The sequence below is a fragment of the Maylandia zebra genome, linkage group LG13 (assembly GCF_041146795.1).
Source record: "Maylandia zebra isolate NMK-2024a linkage group LG13, Mzebra_GT3a, whole genome shotgun sequence".
NCBI classification, from domain to species: Eukaryota; Metazoa; Chordata; class Actinopteri; order Cichliformes; family Cichlidae; genus Maylandia; species Maylandia zebra.
Window position 1 is genome coordinate 10,466,613 of NC_135179.1, and position 17,746 is coordinate 10,484,358.

The window sequence follows — 17,746 nt, forward strand, 5'->3', positions numbered from 1 at the left end:
TTATGAGTATATACTGTAAGTGAAGTTACCTGAAAAGAAAGTTAAAATCTGAAATGACACTCAAAGAATATATCTCAAAACATGTCTTTTTATTAATTGTATTTTAAATTCATCAAATCATTTGGGATCACACTTTTTTTTTAACATGAATAAAGTAATAAAAAAACTATCTGGTGCATATTTGTTACTAATAAGCCAAAAATAAGTGCATATAATTAAAAAGTGTGAGTAGTAGCAGAGTGCCTTTTGATGCCGTAAAAGTTTATTACACACTGATGATCATGTGATAACCTGTGTCACTGATGTTTGATCAGTAGCTTTATCTCTTTGGGCCTCCTGGGTTATTGTGTAAAATGAAAATAGGTCGCTTGTTTTCCAGCTCGCAGCCACATTTCCTCTCCTGTTTGTTGGAACAAAGTTAAAATGTTTTTCACCTGGACTTTGCTGGCCCTGCTTTTTACGTTGATTTTACTGTGAGTATTCCTCCAAAGCAATAGCTGGGTGTCATCCTGGCAGAGTTTTTTATTTTTTTATTTTTTACTGTCCAACTGATGATCCCATTTTTTTTCCTTTTTTTGTAATACAGATATGGAATATGGCCATATCGGTTCTTCAAAAAGCTGGGGATACCTGGACCTCGGCCCCTGCCTTTTATTGGAACGATGCTGGGCATGAGGAAGGTACGCACAGAAACCAAACTCACCTTAGAGACTGGGATATGAAGAGCTGACTGATTTGATCCTTGAGAATTCGAGATGAATGAGCTCTCTGTATACTTTAGATGTCCTATTCAGTGGTTGGTTTTGTTTTTTTTTTTGACACTAAAACAGATTTTCTTGTAACTTCTTGTAGGGATTTCTTGCTTTTGACAGAGAGTGCCATGCCAAGTATGGGGACATCTGGGGGTGAGTTCTTGCTTCATCAGTATACATACAAGAAATCACCAGGAGGTCTGTTGATATCAAATTCTGTCTGTGAGCCATGATCACTGCCATGATCACTGGGACAGGGTGGAAAAATATTCACTGGCTCACATTTTTCATGAAGCCATTTCTCTTTTTGGCCTGAAGCAGATCTCTTTTGGTGGAAGCATAGCATCCAATTTTCTTTATTTTAGGGATAAAAGGGGAAAAAGTTTGGGGACAGTTCTTTACAACACAAGGCGAAGTTTCTGAAATGCATATATCCTACTATATCTACACTAGGTTCACAAACAGGTTCACAGTATAAGTATGTCAAAATTCCTTTATCAATATTTAGATTAAAATTTATATAAAATGATTAATAGAAGATTTGAAAAGCAGTTATTTCACTTCAGCTTTAAATTTGTTCATCCTTTTTCTAGAGGTGGGAATCACCATACATCCCACGATACGATATTATCACAATACTTAACGCACGATACGATATTATTGCAATTTTTTAAAATATTTTGCGATATTCAGATTCTGAACATAAAGGTAAACTTTATCAATATTAATTTTATCTAATATCAAAGTCTCGCACTCAGTCTTTCTCTCATTTCAGTCAGTTTTATTGTTGACAAACTGAACGGTTTGTATTACAGTCTAGTCCAACTTAACTGAATGCAACCATCTGGTACAATTATAGCTATTCTGAACTATGCAATTTATGAAAACTATGCAGCCCATTCAGCAACTGAAGAATTTGAAAGTAAATTAAAAGAAAATATAATTTTGCATTAAATAAAAAAGTTTTACACTTAATTAAAATAAAACATGTCTTAAATTAAAAGAAGTAAACTGTCATGTTTATTGCTGCCAAAAAAAAGTTAAACACATTTGGATAGTGAAGGAATGTCAGGATTCTTGCTCAGAAAAAGGATCAACATGCTCTGAAGTCAGAGTTCCAGTCCACAAAAACTTTTTTTGTAACAAAATATCGATTTCTGCTGTCCCTGTATCGATACATTATTAGCAAACAAAATATCACGATACTACACAGTATCGATTTTTTCCCCCACCCCTACCTTTTCCCCTCTTTTTTGCCAAATGAATTCCAGTCAAAGTATGAGTTCAGGGAATGTGAAGTGAGAAACATATGAAAACCTACAAAAATAAACTCTATAAAATTTCTTATTCCATTGTCATGTATTTATTTAATAATAATAGGACCGTGATATCCCATTTGTAGCATCACGTGTAATCGATGTGTAATTTTACTACCTGCACAGATGAAAAAACCTCTTTGATCTGAAGGTGCTTTACATATCCAGATGCTTAATAATGCCTTAAATGATTTGCTGTGATTTAAGATTTAAGATACTGTGAAAGGCTCTTTCCTTTTCTGCAGGTTGTACGATGGACATACGCCGGTGTTAATGGTGACCGACCCTGAGATTGTTAAAACTGTGATGGTAAAAGAGTGCTACTCTTTATTTACCAACCGCAGGGTAAGAGGCTCCGCTTTCTATCGTACAGTAGAGTGGAAATTCAGCAAATCATGAAACCTTTGGATGTCCTGTCAGCGCAACACTCCCCAAAAGAGTTTTATCTTTTGCTTTTTTTTGAAAGCTAAACTGAAATATGTTCCCCCCTAGATATATCATTAACATGGGGTAAAAGGGCAGGTTAATAATTACGTTTTACTCAGGCCTGTCCAAACTGTTCTAATTCCATATACATTGATCTGTCCAAACAAAGTACTACATGAAAATGCATAATATAGAGCTATCACAGAAATGATGCTACAAGATATTACAAATGATATTACATTATCTGAGCAAACTACACGTGTCGTTAGGGGACTGGAAGATGTTGGTGGAAGCAAACTGTAAACACTAAGAGTAGTTTTTCCTTGTCGTTTTCCTTTTCAAAGGATTCTGGTTTCTTCAGCGAACCTCTGGATGATGCAGTGGCAGCAGTGAAAGACAAACGGTGGAAACGGATTCGCAACACTCTGTCTCCATGCTTCACCAGTGGAAGACTGAAACAGGTCGATATCATATGTGGGTTTATTAACCACGTCTGTGTTTAATGTGCGCTTACAACAAAAGTAATAGATTTATTTCTTGTTCAAATGTCATCACTTTGTATTGGGTTTTTTTCCTCAAACTACTTAAACAGGCATCATTAAAAAGTTTTGGCACCTTTACACATAATATATAAAATCACTAACATTTAGCTGTTTCTTTGGATAATACTGACATAAAGGTACACAGTAATTTGAGGTATTTCAGGAAATCACTAACATAAGGCACTATTTGTAGCTCCTAATAGCCTTATTCCACTATTTCCACTTTAATTTAAAGTGAATTGTGTTCTGGTACTTGCCGTTCCTTTTTTAAGTTCCCAAAGTGTGCAAATAATTATAGCTACATGTTGTCCACGGCTCAAAATATAACCACATAACAGACACTTTTGGCTGCCCCCTTATTCAAAAGGTGTCATTACACCTATTACATTTAGCAGATTGTTATACTAAATTTCTGTCTTCTCCTGGTACCAAACCAGTGAGTTTTTGCTTGTTTGGCAATTGTGAAAACCACCTTATTATGGAGCTACCAAACATACCACTAGTTATTATTATTATTATTGGATATCACTAATTATTTCTAAATCCTCAGAGAAATCAGTAATTTTCAGAATTAAACAAGAATTTGACTCTTTTATTGCTCTTTTATTGTTTTATTTTGTGGCAAACATGGGTATATCTCTCCAAAATAAAATAAATATAATATAATTCTCTTATTTTGTCTTTTATTCCTTTAAGATTTTTCCCCTCGTTGCTCGCTATGCAGAACGACTTGTTGCAAAACTTGAGGAAACGAATTTGGATGAACCCATCAATGTCAAACAGTATGTTGTTAATCTGTAAAATGCCAGCACATTACACTGTTCATCCTAAAATAACTGAAGCATTCACCACATGTATTTTCAAATCTTATAGGTTTGTAGCTCCTTACAGTTTGGACACTGTGACCAGTGCTTCTTTCAGTGTGGAGACAGACTCCATAAACAATCCAAACAACCCTATTAATGTTCAAATTATGAAGGTCCTTAAAGTCAACACTGGGCTTTTCTTTTTGCTAAGTATGACCTTACTTTTACTCTTTTACACAAACTCCATTTGATCATATCCTTTTGTTAACCACTCTTTACTCTTCTTTCAGTGGCATTTCCCCTCAGTCGTCGTCTGTTAAAGCAGCTCAAAATTGAGATCATGCCCAAAGAAAACATAAACTTTTTCCTCAACATTATCAAGCGATTTAAAGATGAGCATCATGAAGCCAAATCTGTAAGCATTATATCTGTAAAGGAAGACCAACATTATCTAGTCTGTATGCACTTACCTCTGGGTCATTTTCAAGTCCTGCTCTGAATGCTTGTCTGCTTTAAACCAGACACGACCAGACTTCCTGCATGTGTTGATTCAAAGTGAGATCCCAGAAAAGAACTATAAGAACAATGAAGAACAGCCACGTAAAGGTATGTTTTTATCGGAGAAGTAACCAAGCCCAAGTTAGCCTCCAGTCTCAAATATGAGGTCTCCGATATATGATGGAGTCTTAAGAGCTTTGTATTTGAGAATGAGGATTTTAAATTCAATTCTGTATAGCTGTATACTGATCATTTATTTTAACAGTTAATGTCAAAATACATATTTTAAGAGGGAAGAATACAGGGCAGAGCTCACGAATGTAGTTGAGACAAGCTCTGGGTGATAGTGAAGAGTTTTGAGTGTTTTTAAGTGTTGAGGGGAAACTGCCAAGAATGTGTTTGGTGTATCCTCTGGATAGAGGAAAGAGGAAATGGAGAAGTACAAGAAAGTATTCAAACGTAGAGGTTAGCGAAGAAAATGTGAACTAGGGAGATGAAGACAGTACACAGGAGAACTGCTCTTGCTTTCACAATGTTAATGGACACGTTGACAGATGACCTCAGGCAGTGCTGTTCACTGATGATTTGTAGTGAGCGAAGGGAGCAGGTGGAAGAAAGCCTGAAGAGATGGAGGTATACTTTGGAAAGAAGAGGGAGGAAAGTCAGTAGATGCAAGATAGAATACATGTGTCTGGATGAGAGGGAGACAGATGCTACAGAGATACTGAAGCTATAGGAGTTTAATAGACTTGTAGTCAAGACCGCATAAACCGTGACCAAGACAAGACCAAGACCAAAGGGTATCGAGACCAAGACCGAGACAAAAAAAGTCTTTAAACTGAAAAATTGGCTTTTGAAAAAATGACCCGGGCTTAAGCCCAGTAAGCCACCCACCCCCGGCTCCGCCAGTGGTTGACTCCAAATCTCCCGAACACTATTTCAATCTGAGAAGTAAGACAGAGACAAGACCAAGACCAAAAGTCCGTTGAGACCAAGTCAAGACCAAGACCACATAAAAGTGGTCTCGAGACATCCAACTCTAGAGTTACTTGGGGTCAACCATCCAAAGCAACAGATAGTCCAGAAGAGAGTGGACTGGACATAGAGTGAAGTGGGTGTATATGAGTGTGAGGGGGGAAAGCTAACAAGAATGTAGTTGTGCCTACATGTAAGGTTTAGAGATGGTGACCCTAGAAAAGGCTGAGCTGGAGGTGGAAAGCTCAGGTTGAGCACTTTAACGATAAGGTTAGAGAACGAAGGCTGAGATAGTTTGTACATGTCCAGAGGACGGATAGTAGATATGTTAGGTAAAGGGTGTTGAAAATGGAGCTGCCAGGAGGGAGGAAAAGGGAAAGACTCAGAGGAAGCTCATCTATGTAGTAAAGAAGGACACGCAGAGCGTTAGTGTGACAGAGGAAGATGCTAGCGACAGTGTGAGATGGAGAAAGATGATCTGCTGTGGCGACCCCTACAGGGGGCAGCTGAAAGAAGATCAACAGTATTTGGTCCCTGCTCCACTTTTTATTACCATAAAATCTTTTGTTTTTTGTTTTAGGTTTGACTGAACATGAGATACTTTCCCAGGCCTTCGTCTTCACCCTTGGAGGCTACGACACCACTAGTAACACTGTTACTCACATCCTTTATAATCTGGCTACAAACCCTGATGTGTTGCAGACCTTACACAAAGAAATCGATGATAACCTGAAGGAAGATGTACAGTAATTCTTTACATAATTTTCTGTCATCTTTGTTTGAATAATGGACAACAATTAATTTTCTTTTTGTGCTTGCCACCTCCATTATTTGTCTAGGCGCCCATTTTATACGAGGAGCTGACCAGTCTAAAATACCTGGACCAAGTTATACTTGAATCAATGCGACTGTTTCCCGTTGCCCCTCGCCTCGACAGGGTGTGCAAAAAAACTGTCAAAGTGAATGGCCTCACCATCCCTGAGGGAACTGTGGTTGGAATTCCTGTGTGGGTGTTGCACAAAGACCCACACTACTGGAACTCACCTGAGCTTTTCAGACCAGAGAGGTAAATGTGTGCCATTACAAACTTATTGAAAACTCATCCACTGGGACATAATTCTTAAAGAAAATGTTGTATTTGTGCAGAGTAACCCAGCCATATCTCTCTTTTTACACACCTGTTATGTTATTTTTTAATGTTTCAAATAGCAGAATAAACGTAAAAGTCTCATCTGTATCTGCAGGTTCAGTAAAGACAGCGGGGAGGAGGTGAACCCATACACGTACATGCCATTTGGACTCGGCCCTCGTAACTGCGTTGGGAGGCGCTACGGCCTACTCACCACGAAGATGGTTATTGTCCGTCTCTTGCAGAAGTACACTTTGGAAACATGCAAAGAGACAATGGTAAGAACAGCACTCTGCCACATTCAGACTGTCATACAACTATGCTGTCATGTTCCTGATTTTCTTTTCTTTTTCTTTTAGATTCCACTTCAGTTTGACTGGAAGTTTCAGCCAGTTCAGCCTGTAAAACTCAAGTTTGTTCTCAGAAAAGAGTAATCTAAGAGGGAACGTCTCTAAATCCCATCAAACATGTTTTTATATCTGCTGCCAAGATAAATTCACTGAGTTGATATTTTCAACTATTTTAAAATGTTATTGACAGTGGCGCGGCTGCCCCTCTGTTGGTCTTCCTTGGTCTCTTGTGTTCTGGGGGCCTCTGGATGTCTGGAGTTTTGATCTCCTCCACACCTGCTTCATGCCCTGGAGGACGGGGCTGTGGCCCCCCCACACCCTCTAGCAGATCATTACATGAAGGAACCTTTTAAAAAACAAAAAAACAAACGCGTCCATGCTCACAGGTGTACACACGGGTGATCACACCCACAAACTACACCCTTTTTGGCTCCTACCTCAAAGCACACTGTGTTCTGTTGATCTTATGTGCTGCACAATAATGTTTAATATTTAGTATTTACTGTCATATTCCCATATATCATTGTGATGTTGTTTATTCTATTACTCTTGTTCTCTTCTGCTTGTTTTCTTTTTTCTTTCTCAGCAGGTGATCCAGGTGATTGATATATGCATTTTTTTTTTCTTTTCTTTTTTTCTTTTTCTGCTCATTCTGTTGGTTTTTGGTTTTTGCCCTTCTCCCCCGTCACTCTTCTCAGCTGTTTCTCTTTCCCTCTTTCTTTCTCCCCTTCTTTCCCCCAGTCAAGTCTGTCCCATATTCAGTAAGTGAAAATAAAATAAACAATAAAAGGTGAATCAAATGGACCATTATGGCAAGGCTGGGATGGTCAATTTGGTAAAGTAAATCCGTTGGGCATCTTTCTTTGCCTTTAGACAACAATTCTGATGGCAAAAGAGCCAAACGGGACAGGCAAAAAAAAAAAAAAAAAAAATGTTATTGAATGAGAGCAGGTTAAACATCTGATTTTGCTGTGTTGATCTCTTTTAATTACTTTTATTTAAATTGTGTTGAAAAGTTGATCTATTTTGTGTCCAAAAGTTACACCAGTCGGTGTCTTAAATGGACCTTACACTCAAGAGATTTTGACTTTAGCGTTTATACATTTTTAAATTGTAATTGCATTTATTAAATCATAAGGCTACTGCTTGTGCGATACACCTCTCACTGATGACTGTAGTTTTGTTATTGGTGGTATCTGTCTCCATCTAGCTTCAACAGCTGGCAACAAGAGTTTGATTTGTTCTAAACTTTGACGACTGTCCATTGCTGGTTATATAGAAAGAAATTTCAGATTGTGTCATCAAATGCAAATACTTGCATTGCCTGTTTACTGTCAGTGTCTTTCATGTTTTCACAATAAAATATGTCCAAAATCCAAAGTTCCAGCATATGTTTCCAGAACTGAGCCTCTGTGCTTCTTCTTCTATGCTGACAATTTGGACAAATTTCATTTTCCAGAAGGAATAGTTCCACATGCTCCTTCTTTTATTATTTTTAACAGTGGTATGTTGAACAAATGCAGTACTGAGTAAAAATCTGTAAAAAACTGTAAAGTTTGCCTGTTTTTACAGTGACAGGAATGCTTTCATGTCAACAGCATCAGCCAAAAGATCAGATTATGATCCTTCATTTTCAGGACCCTCATCACATGCACTGAACATTAACTTTTTACTCCTAAGTGGATTTCACTGGAAAGGATTTCAAAGGTGATACAAAGTTTCCTAGTAAATTTTATACCATTTCATCAATTTTAAAACAACAAATAGGTTTAAAATAAGCTAAATGGAACTATTATGCTTTTAATAATTTTAACTTATATAAGTTGCAATGCTGATGGTTAACAAGTTTCAAATAATAAAGTCCGAACGTGTAAAATCCCTAGAAGGCTCACTGAGCTCCACCCACTTTGTTTAAATCATCCCTTTAGAGGGTTAAAATGGCTTGTTTCATAGACAGGATAAACTGGGGAGCTGAATAAAGCAGCGGTCCTAAACCTTTTTTGCACCACAGACCGGTTTATGCCCAACAATATTTTCACGGACCAGACTTTAAGGTGTTGCGGATAAATACAACAAAATAAAACCGGTACCAAAAAAAAAAAAGATTTATTCATAACACATGCAAAAAGGCCCAGGGAAACAGAGTTAACGATAAAAACTATTAAAAAAAAAAGTCATAAAAAAATTACAAAAACCCTGAAAACCATAAATTTCCCACCCAAACCTCAACTCTCACGGCCCGATACTGGTCCATGGCTCGGGGGTTGGCAACCACTGGAATAAAGCATATGATAAGTAGGACAGCTTGAGCTACTCTGGAGTCCAAGTATACAAATGTAGAACAGGAATTCAGCATAACTGGTCCGTTTTAATTAGTGAGCAATACAAAACATTGATTTTTGGACTGTCAGAAAACCACGATCAAACCTGTGAGTCCAGAATGAGCCCCACTAGCTGTTGAAAAAATGGGTGGAGACAGAAACCACCAACAATAGGGCTACAGCCATCACTGAGACATGCATCACTGCCAGCAGCATATTTAATGCACATGAAAGATTTTAAAAAGACTGTCTCTAGACTGTGTAGACTGTATTTATTTTATATTTATTTACTTTGTACTTATTAACCCATGAAACGCATACACAAAGAGAAATCAAAAGTAATCAAACAATGATGAAAAGCAAATTTAAAGCAGAAGTGTCACAAAATAATGTTTGCACAAATCCAAAGTCATTAAAATTTATTAATGCTGCAAGAAAATTCAAGTGTTTACACTGCACTGACTTGATAACCTTTTAAATTTAGCAGTAGAAAAAAAATGCACAATGAACGTCATCATGCTAGCAGCTCCCTCTTAGACTACTGATTTCTGGGAACAAACTTGAGTTTTACAGGCTGAACTGGCTGAAACTTCCAGTCAAACTGAAGTGGAATCTAGAAAAAAGAAATGGATGTAAAATCAGTGACAGGACAGCAGAGTACCATGACAGTTTGAATGTGGAGGAGTGTTGCTATTACCATGGTCTCTTTGCATGTTTCCAAAGTGTACTTCTGCAAGAGACGGACAATAACCATTTTCATAACAAGGATGGCGTAGCGCATCCCAACGCAGTTACGAGGGCCGAGTCCAAATGGCATGAACGCATATGGGTTCACCTCTTCCATGTTGTCTTTACTGAACCTGCAGATACAGATCAAACAAACCTTTAAAAATGTAGATATGTAGAGTCCTATAATTCACTGTATTTAACCACGATGTTCAGGCAACCTTCAACATAAAGAGTAGGAGGGCGTAGTTCAGGGCAAAAATACACTGTTACTTCTAAAGCTTTGAGGAGCTCTCGGGCCTGATTGAGGACAAGTCAGATCAAAACCAGCTCCACACTGCAGCACCCTCAGTCTAGGGGAACAGTTCAGCTTCCAGAACAACAATGACTCAAAGCAGACAGCTGCAGAGGTTTTGGGATGAAAAAGATAAAGCAAACGTCCCAGATTTCACTAATTATTCTCTCTTGTGGAGAGCGACAGGGTTCTTCATAACCTTGTGATGACACACCTACATGCACATTTACCTCTCTGGTCTAAAAAGCTCAGGTGAGTTCCAGTAGCGTGGGTCTTTGTGCAACACCCACGCAGGAACCCCAACTATGGTTCCCTCGGGGATGGTGAGGCCATGCACCTGCACAGTTTTTTTGCATGTCCTGTCAATTCGAGGGGCAGTGGGAATCAAACGCATTGATTCAAGTATAACTTGGTCCAGGTACTGTAGACCAGTCAGCTCCTCGTATGAAATGGGTGCCTAGACAAATAAAGGCAGCAAACACAAAAAAAAAGACAATATGTAAATGATGTCCACTACTAAATCAGTGATGGAAACACATCATGGGACGAATTACTGTACATCTTCCTTCAGGTTAGCATCAATTTCTTTGTGTAAGGTCTGCAACGCATCAGGGTTGGTGGCCAGATTATAAAGGATGTTAGTTAGAGTGGTACTGGTGGTCTCGTAGCCTCCAAAGATGAAGATCAAGGCCTGGGAAAGCATCTCATGTTCAGTCAAACCTACAGAAAAAACAAAATCAAAGTCCGTTTATAATTAATATAATAACCCTAAAGTAATCAGTAACTAGTACTGAGCCAATCTCACACTGAAACTGACAACTGATCAAAAAGAAAAATGCCAGAGACAGTTTCCTAAATCTGAAGGTGATGTGAAGAACCACATAATGTTTGACACTCCTGAGGAATTACTTTAATAGCTAACAGATAGTTAACTGAAGGTAAGACAAACTAATTATTGCAAGTGTTTTGTGACATGGATGCAGTGTTTTGAGCTTGTGTGTTCTCTATTTTGTGTCTCTAGGTTAATTATAGCTGACTTTTGTCCGTTCCCTTTTGTGCCTGTATTGTGAAGACAGTCATGTCTCTGTATTTGTTACCTGTGTCAAGTCCTCTCGTCTCCCTCTCAGTGTAATTTCCTGTTTTATTGTGATAGTCTCTTGTCTCAGGTGCTTTGTGTTCAGTTCAACTTCCCTTGTCTTGTTATTCCTGATTTGCTCCCAGTGTATTTCCCAACTGTTTCCCATCTCCCCTCATTACCTGCTGTTTATTTATTGTCTGTCTCTCCTTGTTCTTTGTGATGTAGTCTTCTCATGCTGTGTGTCTTCTCCTGTGTGTTAAATTTCTCCAGTAGTTTCCAAGTTCCAATAGCTCTAAAATGCTGTATATAGAAGTGGTAACACCAACGAGAAATAGATATCCCATTTCTCCTGGCTACTCTTCCATGGCTCCCTCATCTTGAAATACAAAGCCCTTAATGCTCCACAATATCTCATACACCTCACAGTGCCTCATAGGGCCTGTTACAGTCCAGGCTCACTTTGACATCTCTCACATACAATTTAAAACACTTAGCCAGGCTGGCTATATAAATACGTACAGGGATATTACAGAGGTATGTACAGCCCTTCATTTAATTATCACCCAGGTCCTGATTTATAACATGTAACACTGGCAGGTCTCTTGTACATGAGACATATGAGCAGATTGATGTCATGAGAAAAAATTGTGTGTAAAACCCCTGATCCTGAGTGGTCTGCAGTACATGTGACATGAGTGACTTGAAAGTGGACAACAAGCTGAGCCCTACACTTTGCCCTACTCGCCCTGATACTTCTGTGGTAAAAACATACCTTTACTTGGCTGTTCTTCATAATCCTTATACGTCTTTTCTGGGATCTCACTCTGAATCAACACCTGCAGAAAGTCTGCTCGGTCCTAGATAAGAAAAGAAAACATTCATCGTTAACAACAATTCCAGAAACCATGTATGAAATTGAATATTCCAAAGTTAAAACAATACTAGAGTAGCACACACAAGTTAATACAGGTAAAATTTATATAGCGCCAAATCAGAACAACAGTCGCCTCAAGGCACATGTTGTACGGCTTTTTGCCGCACACACCTCATGGATGAAAACAGGCGTCACTGGTGTTCTTGTCCAAAACTACATCCAAGAACAAACAAACAAACAAAAAAAAACCAAAAAAAACCGCAGAAGTTTCTCTAAAGTTTTTCCCTGAAGTAATTTTTCCTAATGGTCACCAGGGGGTGACTACTCTTGTTTCAAAGCTACATAAAACAACACTTTAGCTACATTGTGTCAGTAAACACTTTCCTGATGAGGTGATTGGCTCTGCAACTAGTTTCATTTCCTTTTAAATTCAACAATACATTTGCTTTGTAAATTATGGTGCCATTAGAATGACACAGCAAGAAAAGGCATGGGATGTTTTACTATGTGATTGAGAAGTTGCAGGTGAGGATAGAGCTGCTCATTGTTTGGCATGTTGAGTTTAAAACATCAGGATGGGGACACTGAAAAGACTCAGCACAACTATAGTACTGCTATACTATTTTTGTACAGTATTATAGCCAAGAATATGTACAGTCCCTCGCAGCATCTTCCTTTTCGACCCCACATAACATGAAGCTACAGCTACATGACAATGACCCAAAGGTTAGTGCATACAGACAAGACAATGTTGATCTTCCATTTTAAATTGAATGCTTACAGATTTCTCTTCATGATGCTGATCTTTAAATCTCTTGATGATGTTGTAGAAAAAGTCAATGCTGTCCTTGGGCACAATATCAATTTTCAGGAGCTCTGCCAGACGTCCACCAAAGGGAAATGCCACTGAAAAGAGAGCAAAGAGTTGTTAACCTAAAGCTAAAGATAGCATATTACCAAATGGTGTTTGCATAAAAGGAGGGCATACTTAGTAAGAATAAAAGCCAAATTTTCATCTTAAGTAGTTTCTGGACTTGAACATTAACTGGATCATTTGGATTGTTTATGGAGTCTGTCTCCACACTGAAAGAAGCACTGGTCACAGTGTCTAAACTGTAAGGAGCCACAAACCTATGAGAGTTGGAAAAGACAAATGGTCAGTGCATTATTTATTTTAGGCCGAACAGTATAATATGTTTGCATTTTACAGATGAACAACATACTGTTTGACAGTGATGGGTTCATCCAAATTTGCTTCCTCAAGTTTTGCAACAAGTCGTTCTGCATAGCGAGCAACGAGGGGAAAAACCTTTTTTTTTTTTAGTAATGGAAACAAAATAAGAGAATTATGTTTATAATTTTTTTTAATCTAGTCTAGGTCAATATTTTTTGTCCATGATTTTTTTTAAGTGTAAAGGTACCAACAGTTTTAGCCATGCCTGGGAGTTGTTCTCCCAACATATTTTAGCAAGTAAAAAAATGCACTTCATATACATGTTAACACACAAGTGGTTAATGAACTCAGATGTGATATCAACCTGTTTCAGTCTTCCACTTGTGAAGCATGGAGACAGGCTGTTGCGAATTCGTTTCCACCTTTCATCTTTGACTACTGTAATGGCGTCATCCATAGGTCCACTGACAAAACTGGTATCCTGTGAAAAGGAAATAACTTTACTGTTGCTTCCACCCTGTCACACAGAAACTCAAAGTTTCCTCAGATAGTGTAATGTCTTCTAACACCATTTTCGCCAAAGCGCAAGCGCTTATGTTTTCATTACAACATGACGTCAACCTGCGTTTATAGCAGATTGCTGATGTCTGACCTTTGACCCCTGGCCTTGAAGCATTACATACTAAAATTTTATGACCAATATGATTTTATTACCCTTACGATAGGAACCAACGATTGTTGGCTGAAATCTTTGGCTTCTAATATCTGAGATCTTAAGACATTCACGCAGTGAGATACAGCTCTCTCCAAGTCCTTCTATATAATATATTATAATGCAGACCTTCCCAAAGTGTGGGGCCCGCCCCCTTTGTAAAAGTATCTCTGATTCTGCTATACAGAGCAAGAAAGATAACATCTATCGTTCATCTCTAGGTGGCTACAAAACAGTGAAGTGTGTTGCTTGGTTTACTTCATGTGTCTCAGCTCCTGTGTACGTGTGGGCTGATGTAACCCTTGAGTATAAATGTGTAACTCTTGGTGAAAGTCCAATCTGCCAGATTTGAACATTACTTCATTTATATATAATACCAGTTTGTCCCTGTAGTTATTGTGTTATTACACACGTCAGCCTCAGACTGTAGCGCCACTGAAAGCAAACTTGGAAAAATAATAAAGTAAAAAACAATGTTTAGTTAGCAGACTCTATGTTACATGGAGAGTGTTGCACTGACATACACTGATATACAACAAGATGAACCTCTTACCCTGCGGTTGGTAAATGCAGAGTAGCACTCCTTCACCATCACAGTTTTAACAATCTCAGGGTCAGCAATCATCAACACTGGCGTTCGTCCATCGTACAACCTAAAAAAAGAAAAGAGTCTTTCACAATTCTTTTTTTTTTTGTACTATTACACATCTAGATATGTAAGCTGATTCTTGCACTTATCCCTAAAGAGAAAATGGTTTGTTATGTTTCCACCGAAAGATATTTGTTTACCATCTCATATTTAAACTATTTTATCAGATCAAGCTCCAAAGTAAGAACAACTTCATAAAAAGAGGAAGCCAGTAGAAAACTTTTTTCATTATTCCATCCTGTCACAGAGTTGACCTCACAACCACAGTCACAATATGTTACATTTTTAACATACTGTGAGTTTGGCTCCCAGAGATATTTTGGTATGAGTGGATATCAGTGGTGGTTTTGAATGCGTCTTCTATCAGTCATGATGAATTAACAACTCACCCCCAGACGTCCCCATACTTGGCATGGCACTCTAGGTCAAAAGCAAGAAATCCCTGCAAAAAGGTAGACAGGAAAAAAAAAGTGTATTAGTGTCAAAAAGCCACTGAATTGGACGTGAGCACAGACAGGTTCATCAAGCAAATCCCGATCTCTAAATCTCAATGATTAAATCAGTCTGCTCCTCGTATCCCAGTCGCTAAGGTGAGTTTAGTGTATGTACGTACCTTCTTCATGCCCAGCATCGTTCCAATAAAAGGCAGGGGTCTCGGTCCAGGTATCCCCAGCTTTTTGAATAACCGATATGGCCATAATCCGTACCTGTGTTGCAAAAAGAGAGCGAGGATAGGAGCCAGTTGGACAATAAAACAAACAGCAAGCCTGACACCCAACTGTTGCTTTCGAGGTAATTAAGAAGAAACAAGATTCCAGGTGCGGTGGCTTGACCGCAGTGAACAGTCGAGGAATACTCACAGTAATATCAACGTGAAAAGGAGGGCAAGCAAAGTCCAGGTGGTTGCTGAAAACAGCGTGAAAAACATTTTTGACCTCGTTCCGACAAAAGCGCAGGTGTAGCTGAAGGCTGGAAAACCAGCGAACCTAAGAAGACGTCATGTGGTGGGAGGAGAGCGTATGAGACAAAAATGTGTTTACGTAATAAGGTGTAAAAAGGGTCAGACGCTTTTAAAACGTTTTTGGTTTTGCGTAAGTCTGAATAAAATACTTTAACCATCAACGATTTCTAATGTGTCTGCTATTTCTGCTGCATGAAATGATCCGCTTTAGGGTGTCCTTGGTTTGTAAATCAACTTTCGTTTTGATCTGTTTTAATACTTCCCTGTAATAACGAAGTTCTCCATTATCCCCCCAATAATTATTTTCTCACTTTCCACGGTTGCCGTCCGGTCTAGTTTGTCTCTAATCGACTTTTAACATATGAGTCTTGTGAATATTTCTACGGGGCTATTACTCCTGCGCATGCTCAGCAGTTGTTTGAGACCCACCTTTTTTCTACAAAAACCAAGGAGGCCCTGCAGAAGCTGATAATGTCCCTGACACAGGCTGCTGTAATTCTTCTCTCACAGCTTTGTGGAAGTGTGCAAGCATTACTCTCTTCAGTACTTTTCTTGTGTTTTACTTAACATGTTTATCGCTCTGATGACGTGATCCATACTAATTGCAGTGAGATTTATCTAATTCTACTATGCATTAGAGTTTTGCTGGCGTGTTATTGTCCAAACTAAAGAACGATATCTCCTAGAGAGATTAGCAAAGGAGTAGGCACAGGGTTTGCGACTTTAATTACATTGAAATGTGTAAACATTTCCAATTCTGGGTAACATGTCTGTTTTTCTTGTTTGGCCAGCGAGTTGAGAATCCAGCATGACATACAATGACCCCAGCTTGAATCTGGTCTTAGTTTCTCAGTTAATTTCTATGCTTTCATCATCAAATAAATATTATTTTCCCAGCTTCTCAGTTGGTTTCTTAGCCAAGTCTCTCCCTGCACTACAACCTAATTCTGAAGTTATCCAGAAACATTTCACAGTATTCATCATTAAGTAATTGTTCCTGCTTTGAGATTATTAATTAAATCATTTCTTTTATTTTAAAATTTACACCAATTTAATTCAATTTCATTTATAAAGCGTCAAATCACAACAACAGCTGCCTCAAGGTGCTTTATATTGTAAGGTAATGACCCTAAAAAATACAAAGAAAAGCGAGAAAACCTCAATAATCATACGACCAAGCCCTGAGGAAGTACTTTGGAGACGGTGGGAACGAAAAACTCCCTCTTAACAGGGCGGATCCTACTATATTTTGTTTCGGATGTTTGTTGCACTTAAATGTTTCAGATCATCAAACAAATGTAAATATTAGACAAAGATAATAAAATTAAACACAACATGTATACAAAACGTCTAAATTAAGGTGTTTATTATTAAGGGTGGAAAAAATCCAAACCTAAAAGGTCCTACATATTCCATATGTTTGTAGAATGATCCCCGTCTTACCTGGCCACACCCAACAACTTATGCATAAAACATCTGTGCTCGTGGAAATCACTGATAGTTTAATTATAACGTTCTCCAAGTGGCCCTAGAGCTGGAGAGAGTCTCTCACTGAGACAACCAAGATTACAACATAACCAAACATTCTCTATTGTATCTTGACTGTCTCTCCACTCTGTTAACTCTTTAAGACACCCCAAGAGGAGGTGGAGCAGACCAATATTCTGACCACAACACTGTAAAAACTGTAAAAACCATTAATGAATGTGTATATTTACATGCTAACTAGGTCCGGGCTTTGTAAAATGTGAGCATTCATGCCTGAAAGCCAGAGAGGCTATCGGTCTACAAGACTCAAGACTGGATGCAGGAGGGAAAATGGAGTGTCCGCTCTGACTAGCCCACAAGACCCTATGCCTTTGGAAACCTGGCTAGCTGTGATGGTAAAACCAATAATAAGACTACAGCCATCAATGAGACGTGTATAGCTGCCAGCAGCTTATTTCATGGACTTAACTGTCCCAAGAGATATTCTGATAAGTCTCTAGATTTCAAACTGTAATTTTATTTATTCATTTGTATAAAGCTCATGCATGAAAGAAAACAAGACAAAATTAACAAAGGCAAACCTAAAGATCAAGTGTCACAGAATAATATGTTTGCACAAATCAAAGATGTTATCAGGAAATTCATACAGTAAACCATTAGTAAAGTTAGCTTTT

At 38.3% G+C, this 17,746-nt stretch overlaps 2 protein-coding genes across 2 annotated transcripts; one reads left to right on the forward strand and one right to left on the reverse strand.

The window, feature by feature from the left end:
* The first annotated feature begins 223 nt into the window (after positions 1–223).
* LOC101476506 (cytochrome P450 3A40) lies at positions 224–8,183 on the forward strand. The gene is made up of 13 exons (XM_004570030.4): positions 224–473; positions 587–680; positions 853–905; positions 2,314–2,413; positions 2,839–2,955; positions 3,733–3,818; positions 3,910–4,052; positions 4,133–4,257; positions 4,364–4,448; positions 5,896–6,056; positions 6,155–6,381; positions 6,560–6,722; positions 6,804–8,183. Exons 1-13 carry the CDS (start codon positions 424–426, stop codon positions 6,876–6,878), a joined length of 1,479 nt encoding a protein of 492 aa, XP_004570087.3. The 5' UTR covers positions 224–423; the 3' UTR covers positions 6,879–8,183.
* Positions 8,184–9,377: 1,194 nt separating this feature from the next.
* On the reverse strand, positions 9,378–17,497 carry LOC101477343 (cytochrome P450 3A27). The gene is made up of 14 exons (XM_014411581.4): positions 15,896–17,497; positions 15,484–15,609; positions 15,237–15,330; positions 15,013–15,065; positions 14,528–14,627; positions 13,627–13,743; positions 13,312–13,397; positions 13,077–13,219; positions 12,870–12,994; positions 11,987–12,071; positions 10,696–10,856; positions 10,367–10,593; positions 9,813–9,975; positions 9,378–9,728 (listed from the first exon to the last, which is right to left on the reverse strand). The coding sequence occupies exons 2-14, from the start codon at positions 15,549–15,551 to the stop codon at positions 9,654–9,656; spliced, it is 1,497 nt and encodes a 498-aa protein (XP_014267067.2). The 5' UTR covers positions 15,552–15,609; positions 15,896–17,497; the 3' UTR covers positions 9,378–9,653.
* Between the last annotated feature and the right edge of the window lie 249 nt (positions 17,498–17,746).

Coding starts and splice junctions, on each gene's coding strand:
- LOC101476506 (XM_004570030.4), top strand. CDS start 424: ATGTTTTTCACCTGGACTTTGCTGGCCCTGCTTTTTACGTTGATTTTA. Junction 4,258..4,363: donor AGCATCATGAAGCCAAATCT/GTAAGCATTATA, acceptor GCTTTAAACCAG/ACACGACCAGACTTCCTGCA. Junction 6,723..6,803: donor AAACATGCAAAGAGACAATG/GTAAGAACAGCA, acceptor TTTTTCTTTTAG/ATTCCACTTCAGTTTGACTG.
- LOC101477343 (XM_014411581.4), bottom strand. CDS start 15,551: ATGTTTTTCACGCTGTTTTCAGCAACCACCTGGACTTTGCTTGCCCTC. Junction 12,995..13,076: donor TTGGCTTTTATTCTTACTAA/GTATGCCCTCCT, acceptor CTCTCTTTTCAG/TGGCATTTCCCTTTGGTGGA. Junction 10,594..10,695: donor ATGCTAACCTGAAGGAAGAT/GTACAGTAATTC, acceptor TTATTTGTCTAG/GCACCCATTTCATACGAGGA.